General features: G+C 30.7%; 1 protein-coding gene across 1 annotated transcript; it reads right to left on the reverse strand.

The window, feature by feature from the left end:
- Positions 1-10,050: 10,050 nt before the first annotated feature.
- On the reverse strand, positions 10,051-11,960 carry LOC132736411 (NF-kappa-B inhibitor cactus-like). Its single transcript, XM_060723538.1, has 2 exons — positions 11,895-11,960; positions 10,051-11,049 (listed from the first exon to the last, which is right to left on the reverse strand). The coding sequence occupies exon 2, from the start codon at positions 11,038-11,040 to the stop codon at positions 10,051-10,053; it is 990 nt and encodes a 329-aa protein (XP_060579521.1). The 5' UTR covers positions 11,041-11,049; positions 11,895-11,960.
- Between the last annotated feature and the right edge of the window lie 10,032 nt (positions 11,961-21,992).

Raw genomic sequence — 21,992 nt, forward strand, 5'->3', positions numbered from 1 at the left:
ATGCATGATAACAGTTCTGAGCCTCGCTTATGATACATAACCTTGACTGGCGCTTTCCTTAGGGGTTCTGTTTATCTCTATTCTAAAATAACGAGACATCTGTAAAATTGTCAATGCAGTGTTATGTAAACAGAAACAATGAAATTTCAGGAAACAAAACAAACACAAATATGTTCCTACACTGCTCTTATTTTACAGTTTCGTCAACGCACTCGTGACTTATTTCCACGTTTAAAATGAAACAAGAACATATACAAATAGCCACTTCAAACAACACATTATAGTTATTGATGTCAAACAAGTGTAAATCATTCATGATAACTCGGCTTCTAATAAGGTCTAGGAAGAAACTGAAATCCAAATAATATCTTACAATTGTCATAGTTATTGACACTTTAGATTGGTAAGTCTTTAAAGTCATTGATAGTGTTACAGCGTAACAGGAAACCACTAACAATGTCAGTAGTTATATATATTTATATATGGAGAGTTGGAGGAAGCTTTGTGGTTAATACGTGGTGATGGATGAGAATACAGTATTTTACTGTTAGACATCAAATTAAGTATATACATTTAGAATTCTTTAAACTGAAGCTGGTTATTATGGTAAAAAAGTATTCCGCTTTTTTTATTAAAATAATTTAAAACGTTGAATCAACAAAAAATGAATTAAATAAACGTCGTTTTTTTCTTTCAATTCGAAAATAAATCGATATAACTAGCAGCTTATCTCAGTTGACGTGATTTGGTGGAAAAAATGTACCTGGTTTGATGTCAGTCAATATAATAATGTGAGTAGGTATATTAGTTGAGGGATTACCTAATGATCGGGAAAATTCAATATTTTCAATACCACGAAGGAAAAATTAATTTAACCGGAAAGTTTCGTTTTTCCTCATAAACACACTCAATTTTATTCATGTGTGGTAGAATTTTGCCTTTGACTGTCTTTCGGAATTGCGATCTTTCTTTTTACTTATTTTAAAAACTAGATAATTACATAATCTCAGTATTTACATATATATGTATACTGTTTGTCAGGATGACACCACCGATCGACACTTATTTAAGACAAAATATATCAGTTAACTTGACCGGAAAGTTAACATTTCAGGTTCGATAATTTTACTCTCTAATTAATTAGGAAAAATTGTAATTTTAACTACATAGAGAAAAGAAACAACGGGCTGTTTTGATGAAATGTATTCAATAAACAAGATAACTCTTCAAATAAAACAACTTTACATACAGGGTGGAAAAGTGATGTTATGAAACAGTGCAAAATTATTTTGAACAAGTGATAACCAAGTTTGCAAAATGTGATTCTGAAATAGAAATAATTGAAACTGATACTAAAATAGCACAAAGAATAAACAAATGGCAAATAACATTTAGACAAGCAAGAAAAACTGCTAAAGTTGACATGAGTTCACTTAAAGTTAAGTTCTGTTTCTAATTAAATGTAAAATGCTAAATTACAGAAGTAAAATAAGATGAAGAAATAATTTCAACTATATCTACATTTATAAAAATAAATTCAAGTTTATTTACATTAAAACTAGTTTAATTGTTTCTCTATTAAAATGTTATTTGAATATTACTTAATTTAAGATAACAAATAACTGAGATCAGGGAAAGCGGTTATTCAGCTGAAGAATACCAGTTGGCTAATGGCAGGCTCACAGGTCCACCGATCAGGCTGTTCAACTGTATATTCTCATATAATACAACAGACAGTGTTGTAATCTCAGTGGAAAACAATCACTTTTCTGTTATATAAACAGTGACAAAGTCCCTGTTACAAAACTCTGATCTCAATAAGCTTCTAAATTTATACTAAAGATAAAAAATGCCAAAAGATATGAAAGGAACTAATTAAGTTTAATTAATTTATTAAATGCCAAAAATATAAACCTATTTTCCTGAAGTTTCCTAGTTGTTCCTTTCTTTTAAAGTTATTATTCTAAGTGTTGCCAAAATTCTGTTGAAAACAGGGTCTGCATCCCTATTTATGACACAAAAGATGCTGCAAATCTCAACAACCAATCAGAAATGACCATAATGGACTATCCTTTAACTAGGTTGTGTGAGATTTAGCATAATTACTAAATTAACATATATTTGCAAACAAAAATGTATTTTTTAATATAACAATATGTATTTACAACAAACAAATACAAAACAAAGTGATAATGAACATAATGAAATCAATAAACAATAAAACATTGACTGATTGTTTGCATAAATTCCCTACAAATAATGGGAACAAACTTTGGGTTGGTCTAAGTGGTCTTAAAGAGGTTATTCAGGTTTAATTAGTCAAATCTATAAATAGAACTCTATAATTATCACTCTTAAAATGACAATATATAATCAAAATATACTAAAGAATTAACTTATCTTATTTCTAATACTAAAGTTCTAATAATTAATGATTAAAGTAAGTAAAATGTGCAAAACAAAAGTGATACATGATTCATCCCTAATTCTATAAATAGAATAGCCTGGAACTTTTGAGAAAGTAGTCCCCAAAAAGTAGTTCCCTTAGAATGTGTTCAAAACTCAATATTATTTACATAAAATACAGAATTATTAAAGATACATAATATTTTATACTGTGAATAATAAAACACAAAGAAATCATCATTAGAATACTTGAATACTTGATAAAATGATGAAAATATTCAGCCCTTATTTAGCTAAACAAGAGTGATCTCCCTTCCCTAGTTGTCAAGGGAACCTGTTTGACTTAATCATGATTATCTCCCTTGATCATAATTAGATATCTACTGGTATTGATTAAAAATAAATGAACAATGATGTAACTTTAAATTACAAAATATTACATAATATTTACATAATGCAGCATAATCAAATGAATAGATTCCTAACTTTACCACACATATTACACTTTGTTGATGTAATAAATTTTCAATTACCCACTTCGTTTTATAGATTTAAAGACACACTTTGAAATAGAAGCAGTAATAATCGTGTCTAAAAAGTACAGTAGTATTTCAAAAATTGGATAACGTCATCAAAGGAAATGAAATCCATATGTGTGTTTGTCTCAATGGATTCTTGACTTTAAAGTTTCAGTAAATATTAAGAGGGAAGCAAACACCAAATTGTTGTAACCAAAACTTGTAACATAAATCAATGCTGGAAATAGGTCTATAAAGATGTAATGTACATTTTGTATTTTAATTTGTTTAAGGGTTTAATGCATATGCAAATTATTTTCATTTACTGATAACGTGTATATTTTAGGGTATAATCCGTATGTAAAAGATTAAAACCATATTATTTGTGTAAGTCTCTGATAATTTTAACACAGAATGGCGCCATGTTTTATATTGTATATGTTTTATAAATGTTTTGAATGTGATCTTGTTTCATTGATAAAAATATAATAAAATATAAAAAATAACTACATGTATTAGTATTTACTTATGTTGTGAAGTGTTTAATTATTTTGTAGTATTTGAATTCCGCCGTTATAACGATTACAGTTAAATAACAATGGATAAAAATGTTCATATTGAACAAACTGATGTAATTGGTCGAGTAGAAATAATTGTATATGAATCATTTATCTTCAGTACGTTATAGTCATCATCGTTACATCATTGAATAATGTATTGGCATGTTATGGTATTGTTTGGAAACAAATTGAAAAAAAAATCATTTTTTTAAATATAACAGTACATTCAATACAATTTATAGAAGCCGGAGAACAAATGCTAAGTATATTATTCAATTTATAAATAAAAAAGATATTTGGTATTTCTGAATTATCTAGATTTAATAGTTTTCAGTTCAAAGTTCAAACATTAATTAACTCCATTTTCTAAGGGCAAATGGTTGCAATACTTCAAATGTAGAACACTGAGAAATGCTCTAGCTAATGAACCATCATACAACTGAACATTTTAAAGGCGTATTCTATGCGATTTTATACCAATACTTCCTTCTCATTAATTCCGAGAATGTTTTATTTTAAGAATTTTAGTATCGCTCTAGGGATGGCCAGATATTGTACTACAGATATATGTTATCTCGTAAATAAAAACAGCAATCGTTGTTTTATAAATTTATTGTATAAAATGAGCTGATGATTTGTAAAACAAACAACAATTATCATCAATAACAATATATTGATGTTTTAAAGATAAAAACAAAAGCAAGATGGCTTCGGATTTGAAAACTAACGTAAAGAAATTAAATCGTCACATAGTAAATATTTTAAGTAACAAGACCCACAACATAACATAATGTATAATACTCTAATCAAAATATTTGATGAACACATAATGGCACTAGGAAACGAGTTAGTAACAAATTACATGTCTAAATTTTTTACAAAAAAAACTTATAATAAATTGTATTTCAAATCTTATTCATGGCAATAAATCATCGGAAAAAATATCTTTGAATAAGTAACGTCTTATTAACATAGTGTAGGAACGCTAAGTATTTAATGGGAAATAATGTGCAAGTTTTAAAATACTTTGTTGCTGAAATGTCAGAAGTATCAAATAATAAACTTGAATAAGATAAGGAAAGACATTGGTGTGAATTTTATTAAATGAATATAGACAAACTGAAAAATAATTGTTAAAATGAATATAACTAAAATATATACATGTACACTGTATATACAAAAGAGTAGCAGTTTATTATGGTTCAATCATTCAAATGAAAATATATCTTATAATTAAAAATGCATCAATGCCAACCATTTATTGTACGTTTGATATCACAAAAATTGCCCTATAACAAAAATATATCCTAGGCAAATAAAATGGTTCAAAATTAAAACATGCTAAACAAAACAAAGAAAGACTATTATAAACATAAAAATGTATGGAGTTTCCAAGAAGAGTATCACAATTATAGTTAAGTAAGTTGGCAATAATGACAAAACTTTATGAAATGTATGCTGTATATACTCACAATGTAGATACATTTAAAATTAATAACGGTAGAATACTTTCAACTCGTGACATGTAAAAGTTAATTGAGCAGTTTTCTGTGGATAATCAATATAAAATATTGATATTTATAACTATGAGGTATTTAAAGTATCACTAACATATAATGAGTACACGACTAGGATTTATATAAAAATATTCCAACTTCAATTTTACTGTTGTAGAATCATAAATATAAGTATGAACATAGTTGCTGATTGAGATGAATGTCAGATATTAAATAAACATATTTCCATGAAACGGAACAGCGCGACAGAATCAGAAAGTGTGAATGTAAAAGGACTTGCTGTCTTTTATAATACCTTTTAATCAGAGTCTGTTAAATCTTCGCCATATCCTGCCCCAGCAGCAGCAAGGACCAGGCAAGTGTCTTCATGACCTCGAATAAGTGCAAGGTCAAATGGTGTTCTCCCATCAAAGTGTAACGTGCACCGAGCGGATGTACAACGTATATATAGTAAATTTTTCTTTGGGCTACCTGCCGTTTGATTAGATACAAATGATTATGAAATTATCATATATCATAAACAATCCGCTTGAATTAATACTCCAAAATACACTATTAAATTATCAAAAGTCACAATATAGTAAATATGTTTACAATATAACACTATAAAATTATTGAAAACTATAGATATCACGCTGCAACCCGATAATTTCCTATAGTCCAGCAACTACCTCCCTATCTATGAAGCGAGGCTTCTATTTAGATAGAAAGATAAGCTGCTGGCAGGGATTTACAACAAAAGTTCCCAACTAATTTGGTTTTTTCTATATACAAACTTATTTGTTATTAGTTTACCTCTGGATTTTTAATACCTATATGTTACCAATTTCCTGATAGCGAGGCTTTCAGAAAATATGGAAATCTATAAGTACCCCAGAGTCAAATACAATTTCACAACTAAACTAGAACGACACTATATCCATGAAGCTAGGCTTTCAATTGGGGATAAACAAGGGTATTTAGTTTTGCCAATTCTTCTTTTCTACCTATGAAGCTAGGCTTCAGTTAGGTGAACGAAATTATCCTCAAATGTATGAAGCGAGGCTTCAGTTACACAGAATAACCTGGTCCCGGTGGAATTCCTCTGCAGACTGAATAATGTTGATCTAATCGCCGTATTTATACCTGCTGAGATGATCGCTCAAGCATGACTTAATTTTCATTGGTTGACTAGAATGATCATAATCACTGAGACGATTATAATATTATATGATATCAAACGTTTATTAAAAATACGTATACCAAACGTATATTCTAAAGTACCGTAAACTAAAATACATTGTCGCAACATAAGCAATTAACATAATAGTAAAGTTACACTAAAATCATTTTAGCAATGAAAACAAGCTGAGTAAAAATGTCTAAACGTTACACTACCCACGCCTCCGTTTTACATGCGCCCCGCATGAACTTACAAAATATTTTTTTTAAGCTGCCTCTAACAATTAGATTTGGCATACACACTCTTCGAATGTCCTGTATCTTGAGATTCCCTTACTTTATGTATTCTTCTACAATGCTGTCTTATATAGGCTTTCTTTTTAAATTTCATTCCACAATAATGACAAATCACACGATCACAACCTATCGGACCTCTACATTTCATTTGTATCATTTTACCATTGGCTGTTAACTGATTATTCGAAACATCTATTACAATATTTCTTGCTGTCATAAAATCTAATCCTAATATTGCATCTTCCTCTATGTCAGAAACTATGAAAGGATTTGTAGAAATTGCATCATTCAATTTAATATCCAAATGTGTTCTACCTTTTATTTCTAAAGGTTTTCCAGAGGCATTTACAATGTTTGTTTCAAACGGTTCTAAATTTACTGGAAACTGACATCTATCTATAAAACTTGAAGAAATCATTGAAAGTGTTGCACCAGTATCAATTAAACAATTAGCTTTGATCCCATTTATTGTAGCTTCAACAAATAACCCTGAACCACACGAATTAGACGAGTTTTCACAATCTTTCTCCAACACATTAATTTTTCGTTTTGATTTTCTAATGAATTTTCGACAATTGTATTTATTATGACCTTCCTGACCACACTCATAACATTTAAAAGATGGGGTTAATGCTTCCGAGGGATCACTTTGTTTCCAGAATTTTGTACTTCACAACAGCAGGTGTCAAGTGCTGTGTGGCAGCTGTAAAAAGTTGCCCCGTACTTCACTTCAGTGTTGTTATACTTTCTGGTCCTTCGGGATCATTGATGCCAGCACTATTAAGTGTTGAGAATTGAGTACCGCTCAAGCCGGTGCTAGGGGGCGTGAGGGATGTTGCACTTATTCATTATCTCTCATGTACAGACTCAATCAAACCGAGTCTGCAATTCTTATGTAATTTTTGATGGGGTTAATGCTTCCGAGGGATCACTTTGTTTCCAGAATTTTGTACTTCACAACAGCAGGTGTCAAGTGCTGTGTGGCAGCTGTAAAAAGTTGCCCCGTACTTCACTTCAGTGTTGTTAACTTTCTGGTCCTTCGGGATCATTGATGCCAGCACTATTAAGTGTTGAGAATTGAGTACCGCTCAAGCCGGTGCTAGGGGGCGTGAGGGATGTTGCACTTATTCATTATCTCTCATGTACAGACTCAATCAAACCGAGTCTGCAATTCTTATGTAATTTTGATGGGGTTAATGCTTCCGAGGGATCACTTTGTTTCCAGAATTTTGTACTTCACAACAGCAGGTGTCAAGTGCTGTGTGGCAGCTGTAAAAAGTTGCCCCGTACTTCACTTCAGTGTTGTTATACTTTCTGGTCCTTCGGGATCATTGATGCCAGCACTATTAAGTGTTGAGAATTGAGTACCGCTCAAGCCGGTGCTAGGGGGCGTGAGGGATGTTGCACTTATTCATTATCTCTCATGTACAGACTCAATCAAACCGAGTCTGCAATTCTTATGTAATTTTGATGGGGTTAATGCTTCCGAGGGATCACTTTGTTTCCAGAATTTTGTATTTGACCCATAAGCTAATGTTCTTGAAGACGTTTTATTATTTTGATTTTGCTTTGAAGTATTTTGGTTTCTTTTATCAAAAGTTTGAAAATTATTTCTGCGTTGAAACATTGAAAACATACTCTTCATTTCGTCTATTGATTTTGTCAGGCTATCTAATTTGCTATCTTGATTTTTCGAACTCTCATACTGATCAGAATTTAGTTTTCTCATATAACCACGAGTTTCATGGGATTTTCGTTCTGCTCTGTTGAAAGCCTCAAGCTCAACAGCGTGTCTTACTGCTTCGTTCAAGCTTGTAGGACGAGCTTGTTTAATTCTAAGCCTCATATCCGAGTTAACCAAAGAATCTATGAATTGTTCTTTCGCTAAAGTTTCTTTCACATCTGATGGTGCTGAAGGGTATGCTAAATTAGTCAAACGTCTTATGTCCTGCCCCATCTCAGATAAAGATTCTGTAGCTTTTTGTCTTCTTTCTCTTAGTTGAGCTCTATATAATTCAGTTTGATTGGGTGGTGAAAACCTTTCTTCTAAAGCTAATACAAGTTCATCATAATTTGGTGATTTGCTTGTCAGATTGCCAAATACACCTTGAGCTTGACCTCTTAATGAAACAGATAAATAAAGTCCCTTTTCTTTGTTTGTCCATTGATTTATTTCTGAGCATGCTTCAAAATGCGCTTTATAATCTATCCATGAGCTAGTTCCATCATACGTAGCTGGCTTTATCATAACACTTCGTTTTGAATTTGAGTTTATAGGGTCGCGTTCTATTTTAAAGGGCTTTTTATCTGGAGTCGGTGGTAATAACCGTCGCCTTCTTTCTGATAGAGGTGTTGCATAATGTCTTGTTAAAAATTTAGGTGTTGACGTTTGTTTGTCTTCATAGTTTGAGTCATATTGAATTTGAAAAGATAACTGCATACTGTCAATCTGTCTTTCAAGTATTGATATTTCATTTTGCAGTTTAAAAGCTTCATTTTGGTGCTGCAAATCTCTGAGTTTTTCGTGTAACAAAATAAGCTCATTGCTATTACTAAAATCTTTACTCTCAGCCATTTTTAACAAATATCTATTTTAATATGTGGGGCCAGATAATGGTGTTTTTATCTATATGATCCCACCGTCGCTGCCACCAATTTTTGTAACGTGTACCGAGCGGATGTACAACGTATATATAGTAAATTTTTCTTTGGGCTACCTGCCGTTTGATTAGATACAAATGATTATGAAATTATCATATATCATAAACAATCCGCTTGAATTAATACTCCAAAATACACTATTAAATTATCAAAAGTCACAATATAGTAAATATGTTTACAATATAACACTATAAAATTATTGAAAACTATAGATATCACGCTGCAACCCGATAATTTCCTATAGTCCAGCAACTACCTCCCTATCTATGAAGCGAGGCTTCTATTTAGATAGAAAGATAAGCTGCTGGCAGGGATTTACAACAAAGTTCCAACTAATTTGTCTATACAAACTTATTTGTTATTAGTTTACCTCTGGATTTTTAATACCTATATGTTACCAATTTCCTGATAGCGAGGCTTTCAGAAAATATGGAAATCTATAAGTACCCAGAGTCAAATACAATTTCACAACTAAACTAGAACGACACTATATCCATGAAGCTAGGCTTCAATTGGATAAACAAGGGTATTTAGTTTTGCCAATTCTTCTTTTCTACCTATGAAGCTAGGCTTCAGTTAGGTGAACGAAATTATCCTCAATGTATGAAGCGAGGCTTCAGTTACACAGAATAACCTGGTCCCGGTGAATTCCTCTGCAGACTGAATAATGTTGATCTAATCGCCGTATTTATACCTGCTGAGATGATCGCTCAAGCATGACTTAATTTTCATTGGTTGACTAGAATGATCATAATCACTGAGACGATTATAATATTATATGATATCAAACGTTTATTAAAAATACGTATACCAAACGTATATTCTAAAGTACCGTAAACTAAAATACATTGTCGCAACATAAGCAATTAACATAATAGTAAAGTTACACTAAAATCATTTTAGCAATGAAAACAAGCTGAGTAAAAATGTCTAAACGTTACAAAAGGTCCTTGCATTTATATTACAGGAACGATGCCGTAACAGTAATTTGACTTGATTTAAATCACATGTAAGGCAAGCATTGTGTAGTATTGTTCGACCTGTTTTTCCTTCTTTGAGGTTAACGTCTATGTCTTTGTCCAGTAACATACTGACAATATCTAAATGTCCGTGTGATGCAGCTAAATGGAGGCAAGTTAATCCCTCATAGTTCTTTATGGATACATCCTGTGGAATGGTTTGGTACGGTATATCATAAGAATTCTGTTTGGTTTCATGATATCTGACAGGCTCAAGAAGATTTTGCACATTTTTGTATTGTCCTTGGCGACACGCAATGTGCAAAGCTGTATTTCCGTCCTTATCGCGTTTATCTACTTCAGCACCAGCAACAATTAATCTTCTTGTGACTTTTGGCTGATCGGTTAATACGGAAAGATGTAGAGGTGTTTGAAATAAAACATTTGTAAAAGACAGCCAGGTGTTTGATGGTGCTTTACCAATAAACATCATGGCTAATGTTTCATCACGTAATATAATGGCTGTATGTAAGAGAGTATCACCATCTTTATCCCTTAAATATATTCTAGACGCGTCAATGTTGGCTGCCACATGGTTTCCATGATTTCCTTTAAATGACTGTGGTTCGTTGAAACGTTCCTTTGAACAATCATCAATCATTTCTACAGAATCAAGTTGTTCACATAAATTGTTGATATCTCTTTGGCTTTCTCTATAACTCATCATTTTATCTACTCTGGAAAACATTGATGCAGTATCAGGATATTGCTCTGTACCGTAACCAGTGGTTTCTGTCATAACGCATCTACCGTGATCAGAGAAGTAATTAATCTGATTAAAACTATCCACGTTCATTGTACTGTGATCAACGTCTGATAAAAACCGATTTTGTTGAACAAAATGTGTGTTGGCGTCACTGCATGTGCTGTTAGGAACTTCGTCTTCGTTCATCTTAGTCATGTTGACTGTCTGAAACAATTTAAACATAAATACTACATTAAAACATATGTTTTAAAGTGATTATATTTCTAAAATCATACAGATGAGTAACCGATATGTAACTAAAGCCGAATGGCTATAAGAGATAAACATATAGAATCATCCGAATTATCTTTTCTTCTGTTTTAGAAAATTAATCGATTTTCAAATGAACGAATAGCATTATAGTTGTATAATTTAATTATTATAATACACACGTGCTATGAATGTGACGGTTACATACAGCGTCGCGTGATAACGACATTATTTATTACTTAATGATAATAACATAATATTTTAAATAAAAAATGTTGTTTTGTCTGCCATTTGTTATATCACATGTTTGTAGTGAATGAGATATTTATGACAAGGAAATATGAATTAAATGTTCCAATGAAATAACATGATAACCAATAACCAATCTTATATTAATATATACTAAATATTAAATACACATATACGCTACTGTTCACTGTTAAAACCATTTATAAGTGGTTGAAATTATATTGTTTCGAATGATGTCGTTCAATTTTTTAATCATTTAAATTGGGACCAATTTGTATTTTAAATATTATCCCGTTAAAACTCTTACTTATGTAACCTCTAAAAAGAGTTGCTTCGCTCAAGTCAGATTTGATAAAATACTGGTTAATAAACAATAACCTATACTTAGAAACTTACAAATTTCAACTTTTTGTTCGAAAGCATCGAATAAAAATTATCAGAATTTAATATATCTATATTGAAAAGTATGAATTTAGAATATTATATCTTTCTTAATAAAAGTCAAATTGGTCTATGTCAAAACATGTTGAACTGAATTTACAAGCATTTACCTATAGCATATAATCACACTTGTTGCATATAAAAGAATGTTTATTATTATGTATATTTAGTGTATTTATACTCGCCACGTTTCACCATTATCTAGGACACACTATTTATATCATTTGGATGACTTACCGTTTATGTCATGAATATTTTGACTCAAAATCACGTGTTTTTAATCTTTTTTTAAAGCTTTTTATTGAAGCAATACGTGTAACATATTACAATTAAGTTTGCTAAATTTATTGAACAAAGAATACATGTTAATAATTTTTATGGCAACGGTATACCCTCAATTTAACTTTTTTTCTTTTTCTTTCTTTGTTTTTGCAAAAATGTTTACAACAAGGTTCGTTAGAAAATAATTAATGATAATATTAGTTTATAGATATATTACATGTACATACGTTTTAAAATTGAATTATACTGCAAATGATTGCTCAATACCGTCTGCTACTACACAGATATAAATATTTATTTAATATAGCATTGGTGTCTATTTTTAGATTCGATAATGGAAAGTCCAGAATCTCATATAAGCTTGATTTTCAATAACAATTACGATTTATTAAGTTACAAACAAAAAACTGCAATCACATTTTTCTATTTTTTATTGGTCAATTGTGTAATTTGGTAATTTTGTCCTTCACGTTCAAATATAGATAAACTATAATATTTATGTTTTATGTATGTAAGTTATTCTCATCGCCGTTATTTTTAGTAATTTATCCTCATTTTGCAAGTTGAAACGTGTTTTAGACTTATGCAATATGTAAAACCATTTTGCAGTACGTTGCGAACACCTGTTTGCACATCTCATACAATTTTTTGAACATTTTATTTTATATATAAAATATTGAAACAAATAGATCATAAACATAACGAGATTTAATGTCTCAATTTTTAGGAAGATGTCCATATGACTTATCAGTTTGACTTCCTGTAAATTAGCGGAGAAGGACTGAATATAAGTAGAATTTTCATTTATCATTGGCCATTCTGGAATGAAATGTAAAGGATAGTTCTAACCATTCTACAATAAAATGTAAAGGATAGTTCGTACTATTGTAAAATAAACTTATATCTCGAAAATGAAATGTCAAAAAGGGATAGTTTATGCCATTTTATATAATTAAATGTAAAGGACAGTTCAAACATAAAATGTTCAGCAATAAGGATAGTTTTTTTTGTTTGGGTCGTCAGACCAAACAAATAATGGTAGCGAAATTTCAGAGTCTAATGTTCTTAATTGCAAATGCCGAAAGTAGTCCCCTTTTTTGAAGCGGTTACTTCCCTTTTGTATGTACACTAAAGCCGAAAAATTCAGGGGAGATCACTGCGTAAAGATGGTCAAAGACAGGCGCATCAATTTTCAAGCAAAGTAATTCCCGAATGGTCGAAGATTTCTAATATTGTTTTCTGGTATTTTCTGATCGAAAATAACTAAATACAAAGCGGACATTCATCTCTGACACAGAAGTTTATGACAAACCTAACAACAAGTAGTTCTCAAAACAGCTTAAAACTAGCGATTTAAAAGAAAGAAATATTTTATTTTGTTACAAGTATCCAACAAATTACAACGCATTTAAAGTTAAACAATAGCGTTGGCTTATAGAATTGTCAATAAATGCACAATCACAAATTACGCGGATGAATATGATTTTATCAATGAAAATACTATTTTTAGCCATGTAGATTACCGAATACTACACAAACCGAGTAGTGGAATATATAGATTCTACATGTCGGACTGTTTGGGCGAGAGGATTTTCGCTAAAATATTTACTTCAATTTTAAACAACAGGTTTACCCTGAACAAAATACCTCGAAATTAATAAGGATTACAAACCTGAATGCAATGGAAGTTCTAAATTTAGAATGACTTGATATTATTCAGACATACTGTGTATAACTTCTCTGTGGTACAGTGGTAACGCGCTCGCTTAGTGAGTGAGAGGTCTCGAGTTCGAATCCCAATCGAGGAAATTTTTTTTTGGTTAAATTCTTTTTTTAATTGTTTTTGTTAAGGAAGTAGCCATGATTTACAAGGATAAAGTGTGGCTGTCGTAAAAAAAGTACATAAATGATTTTTTGATGCAACTCTAGTTATGCAGAATTCCGTATGTGCCTTACAAAATGAATTATAATACATAAAAATAAACTTATACAGGAAAATGCATACAGATATACAGTACGATTTAGATTGCAAAGATCAGAAAATACCAAAGAACATGAAGCCCTTTGATTCTTTATAAATATACATGCTTATAGTAAGCTTCAGGATTATTTACATCTGTGTTAAACAACAGTTAAAAGTCGTTACAAGCCCTAATTTAGAATAATATGGTTTTCTTCAGGCCGTTCACATATAAATTTAACCGTGGCTGAAGGGTTTTCGGGCTCGCTTAGGAAGCGAGAGGTCTGGAGTTCAAATCCCAGTAAAGGTAACTTATTTTTTTAAATTGTTAAAGTCAAATAAACATTGGATTGAATATCAGTGTTGCAATTAGTCTTATAGCCAATTTACTACAATTAAAACGCTGGAAAGCATTGGTGGCACTAAACATATAATCTCACAACCTGCACCTTTCTTACATTCTGAGACCCAAACAAATTCAGCGCCTTCTGTGCTTTGATTTTACTTGCAGGTTAATTTGTAAACGACTACAAAATGTCTATACTCAATACTGCGAACGCTTTTATTGATTTCTGAAATTTATTTTTTTAAATAAACTAGACAAATGTAACATAAAATAAGGATGAGTTAATCTTTCTGTACCGTATCAGTAAAACACATTTTTTATAATTTCATACCCACACGCAAATATATAACTTGATAAAATAAACGAATAAAATAAATTCCTTATCAGCATATTTCATATAAAATTTTTAACTTACTTGTTTCTTAATGTGTACTGTTTAAACGATAATTGCAAAGCAACACAGGGAATTTTATATAAATTGCTTAAATTGATATTTTTCTCAAGCTTATTTTTAAAATGCTTCAATATTGCTTCGGTTTTTTTAAAATTATGAATAAGAAAATAAACTATGTTATTATATGTAAATTACTTCCGGGGATAGTGATATAGCCTAGTTAATCATAACGCTTGATATAATATTATAATTATTGTAACAATTATAGGATGAAATACATTAAATGGTAAGAGCAATACTGGGACTGGCTGTAGAAGTATCTTTAGTAATAAAACCATGTATAAGTCATCAAAATTGACTTAAATGCCCTTATTTGAGATAAAATCTAACGGATATTTGTACATGATAGTATCAAGTGTTTTGCTCGAAATGAATTTATGTACTTTGAAGAGATAAAATCAGGACAGATCTGAATATTTTTATTTCACTTCCATCAGTTGAAACATAAGTTAATACTGTTTTAAGGTTCGCCAGCCTTACGCACATATTTGCTTACATGCCATGGCATATTATGAAGAAATGTGTAGTTGTGACTAACTTCCGATCAGTCAACAAAGGTAATGTTCAAACTTTGAACATATCATTGATCTGACTGACTTGGAAATGCATTCATCTTTTTTCTCTGTTTCTGTCATTAAATTTAGACTAAAACAGTACATCCACGTACAATAACTAGTATGATTTACTAATTTTTATCAATGGATGAACTTGTTACTTCTCGATTTTACCAGAATATATAAAGCTTGAGTAGACTTATTAATAGCTGATAACATACATCACATTTTATTTCTTCATGCATCTTAATTAGTTATATAATTATTTCGTTTTAATCTTACCTTAAGAATTGATAAGTCTGTGTTCAGTTTTACTTCGATAAATCTGTGTATTACAATTACTTAGATGTATTTAGATCATATTATATAGGTATATAGATGCGTAGGTGAATTAAGTATTTCAAGAATCTTTATTTTAAGATATGTGATACAGATTCATTTCTCCCAGTAGTTTTCATCTTTAACAATTATAAGCTTTATACGAAACCAACCAAATAACCTCCCTTCAAGGACATTTTCTGAGTAGCTATTTATGTTACAATATGTTGCGGTAACTCAGTAAGAAAGTGAGTGGGAAGAGGAAGATAAAAGTTGTCGCACTTGTAACTCGGTCTCTAGTATTGCCTAGTTCATAACCCTTAAACTCACCTTCACATGTATTACATTGCATCTTATTTATTATGCGTTTTCCTGGACTTATGACGGTTACATTACACATATCGCACATTACATCGGACCCTTTTTCGCGTTCTTTTCATTTGACCCAATTTCTCTTAAATAAGCTTGGACCTTATTACTCGTTTTTAATTAGTACCTAGGTAGATATGAGAAAATAAGTGATTTTCGATTGCGAAATCCCTGACAGCAGTGTTAACCAAGTAATTCATAGAACTATATCTTTTTCGTTTGAAAATACCACACACTGACTGTGTTCAATAAGCTCTGTTTTGACAAGCTTCCCAAATAAATGTTTTATCATAAAATCTCAAAAATAATTTATCGTGTTATTTAGTATTGCCTAGTTCATAACCCTTAAACCCATCTTCACATGTATTACTCTGCACCTTATTTATTGTGCGTTTTCCTGAGCCTGTGACGCTTGCACTACATATATCGTAAATAACATCCGACCCTACTTCTCGTGCATTACCTTGGACCATATTTCGCGTGCTTTACCATGAAACTCATTTTTTTGTGTATGAATATGAACCCCATTTTTATGCATAACAAAGGACCTGTTTTCTCGTGCATAATGTCCAACTGCATTTATGATAGCAGAATAAATATGGAATTACCATAATTATTTTAATAAGTGACTATGTGGATACGAGAAAAATTGAGATTTTGGATTTCATAGAACTATACCGCCCATGTTTTTAAAAAGATCACACCCTGCCTGTGTTTAGCTTTCCTTTCCAGTTTCGTTTTGACATGCTTTCCAAACAAATGTTCATATCAAAATTTCAAATAAAGTTTACATTGTTTATTTTGTTACGTAATAATATTTTAGAAATTGAATTATTTTCAAATATTGATGCAACGGCGGATTTAAACAGGAATATGTAAATAATTCCAATACTTTTATGTTAGCGTTTGAAAATAAATCTTTAGTTTAAAGATATACCATGCTCAAACTTGATATTTGACAATATTGATAATTGCTACAATACACAGACTTTTTGTAAACATAAAATAAAAAAAGGTTTTGACTTCATACAAAGTAGATGTATTATGTTTAAAATTCTACAAACTATAGGTGGTCACAACATGAATATATAGTGTCATTTAAAAAAACTGGCAGTTTTTTTTTAAGAAAGGACCAACTTTACGTGACCCGTAACAGAGAATGCAGCTTCCCATACACAGTTTATTCATTTTTTTATTCAAGTTAGACATATTCAGTTTGAATATCATAGATTTCAACAAATTTTTTTTGAATATTTTTTTTCACTAAAAGATGAGCATAGTATATCTTTAAAAATGATAGAAAAAAATATCATCGTTAATGATCGCTAATATTTTCCTTGTCAGAATGATTAATTTCTATTTCTCATTTGAATTGTGATTTAATTTTTGATTAATAACCAAGTTTCTTTGAATTTATTGTTATTTAAACATTTTTGCAATGACATAATTTTATAAATATCAACCCGTTTATTGTTATGTTTATTTTTAATTCATATGTTGGTACTGTTTCCTGCAATTGTTCAAAAATAAACGAAACAAATGTAAATACAATACCCAATCAGGTTTGATTTCCGGTTTGATTACTATCAAACACTAAGCTTTTGACGATTTTATCACTTTGAATTTTGCGGGTTATCTAAGTAAAATATTGTCTCGGAACGTATCTTCTGCTTAAAATTGTGAGGTCAATGTAGCGTAGTAACATCGCTTAAACATTCTCATCTTCCTTCACTTTTATGAATCAACGTTTGACAAAGATTGACAATATCATATTTGAATGATACAACAGTAAATTGTTTATATATTTCGGCATTAAATCCTACCAGATTCATTACTACTTCTACAATCATACCATTCTGCTATATCAACATCGGTCCTACAGACCTTACAGTACAGTATTTGTTGCTAAAAAAATCATTGTTTTGGACAATAAGTGACATTATTGTGGGTGGAGCAGTGACATAAAACAATCATTGTGGCAGGTGCAGTGACATAAAACAATCATTGTAGGAGGACCAGTGACATAAAACAATCATTGTGGGAGGTGCAGTGACATAAAACAAACAATCATTGTAGGAGGTGCAGTGACATAAAACAATCATTGTGGGAGGTGCAGTGACATAAAACAAACAATGATTGTAGGAGGTGCAGTGGCATAGAACAATCATTGTGGGAGAACCAGTGACATAAAACAATCATTGTGGGAGGAGCAGTGACATAAAATAATCATTATAGGAGGAGCAGTGAGATAAAACAATCATTATGGGAGGAGCAGTGATATAAGACAATCATTGTTGGAGGAGCATTGATAAAAACAATCATTAAGGGAGGACCAGTGACATAAAACAATCATTGTGGGATGAGTAGTGAAATAAAACAATCATTGCTGGAGGAGCAGTGATATAAAACAATCAATTGTGGAGGAGCAGTGATATAAAACAATAATTGTGGGAGGAGCAGTGATATAAAACAATAATTGTGGGAGGAGCAGTGATATAAAACAGTTATTATGGGATTAGCAGTGATATAAAACAATAATTGTGGGAGGAGCAGTGATATAAAACAATAATTGTGGGAGGAGCAGAGATATAAAACAATAACTATAGAAGGAGCAATGATATAAAATAATAATTGTTGGAGCAGAAGTGATATAAAACAATCATTATAAGAGGAGCAGCAATATAAAACAATAATTATGGGAGGAGCAGTGACATAAATCAATCATTGTGGAAGGAGCAGTGATATAAATCAATCATTGTGGAAGCAACAGTGACATAAATCAATCATTGTGGGCGAGCAGTGATATAAAACTATCATTGTGGAAGGAGCGGTGACAGAAAACAATCATTTTTAGAGGAGCAGTGACATAAAACAATAATTGTGGGAGGAGCAGTGATATAAAACAATAATTGTGGGAGGAGCAGTGATATAAAACAATAATTGTGGGAGGAGCAGTGATATAAAACAATAATTGTGGGAGGAGCAGTGATATAAAACAATCATTATAGGAGGAGCAGTGACTTAAAACAATAATTGTTGAAGGAGCAGTGATATAAAACTATCATTGTGGGAGTCGCAGTGACATAAATCAATCATTGTGGTAGGAGCAGTGATATAAATCAATTATTATGGAAGTAGCAGTGGTACAAAACAATCAATGTGGAAGGAGCAGTGATATAAAACAATCATTATAGGAGGAGCAGTGACATAAAACAATCAATGTGGGAGTCGCAGTGACATAAAACAAGCATTGTATTTGTTAGTCGTTAAATATTTACGCTGAATTAAAGCTTTGTTAAAGAAGGATGTAAAAATCCTCAAACAAAAATCTAGGATCAGAAAAACACTGTGTTATATAACATGTAAATTGTGATATAGGAAATAATTGTTGTGTGAAACAGTCATCAAATAATTTAAAACATTTGTCTTTATTGGCGACATTGACAACATGAATCAATATTTCTATTTAACTGTTTTCAAAAGTGTGTCCACCCACGAAAACATAAAAATTAATTCTTAAAATTTTTGTTATGGTATGATTTTTCATCGTTTTTAAAACTTAATATATTGTTTTATTTCAAATGAATTTTTACGAAATTCCTTGTATATAAGTTTTTTATTCCTTTCGGAAATAAAGGGACGCCCTTTATCAATTTTTTTATTTTTACATATAAAACTTTTATAATTTATCAAAGAAAATTATTACTTCTTTTGCCTTTCTTTATAAATTTAAAGGGAACTTTAATAAAAATTTTTAAGGGGCTAACGATTTTTCTCCTTTAGACATTTTAAAAACTGTACATGCTCTCGTTTTTGTCAGAAAAGACAATTAAATTGAAGTTTTATGAAACCTTACAATTTTTAAAAACAAAGGGTTGATCTTTTTGACCGAAGTGACAAAACTTTTTTTTGGTAGTAAAACCCAAAAACCGGATCAAAATACAGTCTTTCAAAAAGACTTTTTAATAGAACATTTATAAAAACTTAAAAACTACTGAAAAAACTTGACCATGAGTAATGTACTATAATTGATTTTTACGAAATTTTTATAGTAGGAAAAAAAGCTTTTGTGTAATTTTTCACAAATTTTATCAAGCTTTTTACATTCAACGGGGGACCCCCGGGAAAAAACAACAAGATTAATCATCACGAAAAAATATTTTCCGTTAAGATATATTTCAGCTGCCCCAAATAAAAATTTTTTAAAAAAAAAAAAGGTAAAAAACTAACATATAAAAAAAAATAAAAATGTGATCACAATTTAATTTTTGTAATTTTTTAAAGATAATTTATATAACACACATAAATTGGGCCCCTTTAAAACGAATCTTTTATTTTCAACCCCCCAAGAAAAAAAATTATCTTTTCTGTTTCAATTTCTTTCTCCTGTAACTAATTAATGTTAACTTATAAATTGACAACTTTTTGAACCTCGATAATGAACTGACTTTGACTAGGCTTTCCTCGGATTCTTTATTCTCTATTTTAAAAAAGACAATGGTAAAACTTCAAAGCATGAAGTAAAACAGAAACAACAAAATTTCAGGCAAACAAAACAAACAAACAAAAATCCACACGGCTTTTAATACATTCGGCCAACGCCCTGGCCTTTTATCCATCGAATTAAACCATAAGGTACACTAACAAAGGGCCAATTATACCTTATTAATTCAAACAATTGTAAAACTCATTCATAAAACTCGGATACAATACAGGTCCAGAAAAACTGAAAAACCAAAATATATCTTGACAATTGTCATAGTTATTGACACTTTAGATATGTTAATCTTTAAAGTCATTGATGTTGTTTCAGCGTAACAGTAAACCACAAAGGATGTCAGTAGTAATATATATATATATAACAATATGGAGAGTTGGAAGACGCTTTGTGGTTATTAAGTGATGATGGATGATAATACAGAATTTTACTGACGTATATACAAATTAAATGTTTTAAACAACAGCTGGTTATTATGATAAAAACGTATTCCGCTTCTCTGGTTTTTAAAAATAATTAAAAAAGTTTAATCAAGATAAATATGTTAAATAATAAATACCCTGTTTATAACCTTAAATTCGAAAACAAATAGAAATAACTAACAACTTATATCAGTTCACGTGATATGTTGGGAAAATGTACCTGGTTTGATGTCAGTCAATATAATAACATGAGTAGGTATATTAGTTGAAGGATTACCTAATGATCGGGAAAATTCAATATTTTCAATACCATGACGGAATGATTAATTTAACCGGAACGTTTCGTTTTTCCTCATAAACCCACACACAATTTTGTTTATGTTACACTTTGTTGCTGTAATCAATTTTCAATTACCTACTTTGTTAAAGATTTAGATTTAAAGACACACTTTAAAATAAAAGAAGAAAAAGTTGTGTCCAGAAAACACAATTGTTTTGCAATAACTGTATAAAATCACCACATGGGGTGTCATACTTGATTCTCTCAATACTGGCGGCTGGATGGAAATTTCTGGATCAGACACAATTTGTCAATTCAAGGCATGGATATAAGATGAAATTACAAACACGTGTTTGAAATATGGTGTTACGCCTTTAAATACAATAGTTTCCATATATAAATGTAATAAAGAGAGATAAAGCAATACAGTATTGTTTTGCTGTTATTGTACATACCAAAGTGTGTCGTACCTTTGTAAGAAACGCACTCTTGGGGTAAATTTTTACCCCAAAGTGTGACACGTACGTATGCAATTTCTTAACATAAACAACTCATTTTTGGGTCGGTCATTACCATTAAATCAATATAATGAATATGAGCGACATTTGAAAATGACTCGAGTTACTAGTTATGCCAATGGTAAACTAAAAATAAGGAATGAAGTAGGCGCAATGTATTAAATTGGATAACACTAGCAGACGATAGGACCCTAAGGTGACATTTTC

The sequence above is a fragment of the Ruditapes philippinarum genome, unplaced genomic scaffold, assembly GCF_026571515.1.
Source record: "Ruditapes philippinarum isolate M1 unplaced genomic scaffold, ASM2657151v2 ctg4262_1_1_1_1, whole genome shotgun sequence".
Taxonomy (NCBI): Eukaryota; Metazoa; Mollusca; class Bivalvia; order Venerida; family Veneridae; genus Ruditapes; species Ruditapes philippinarum.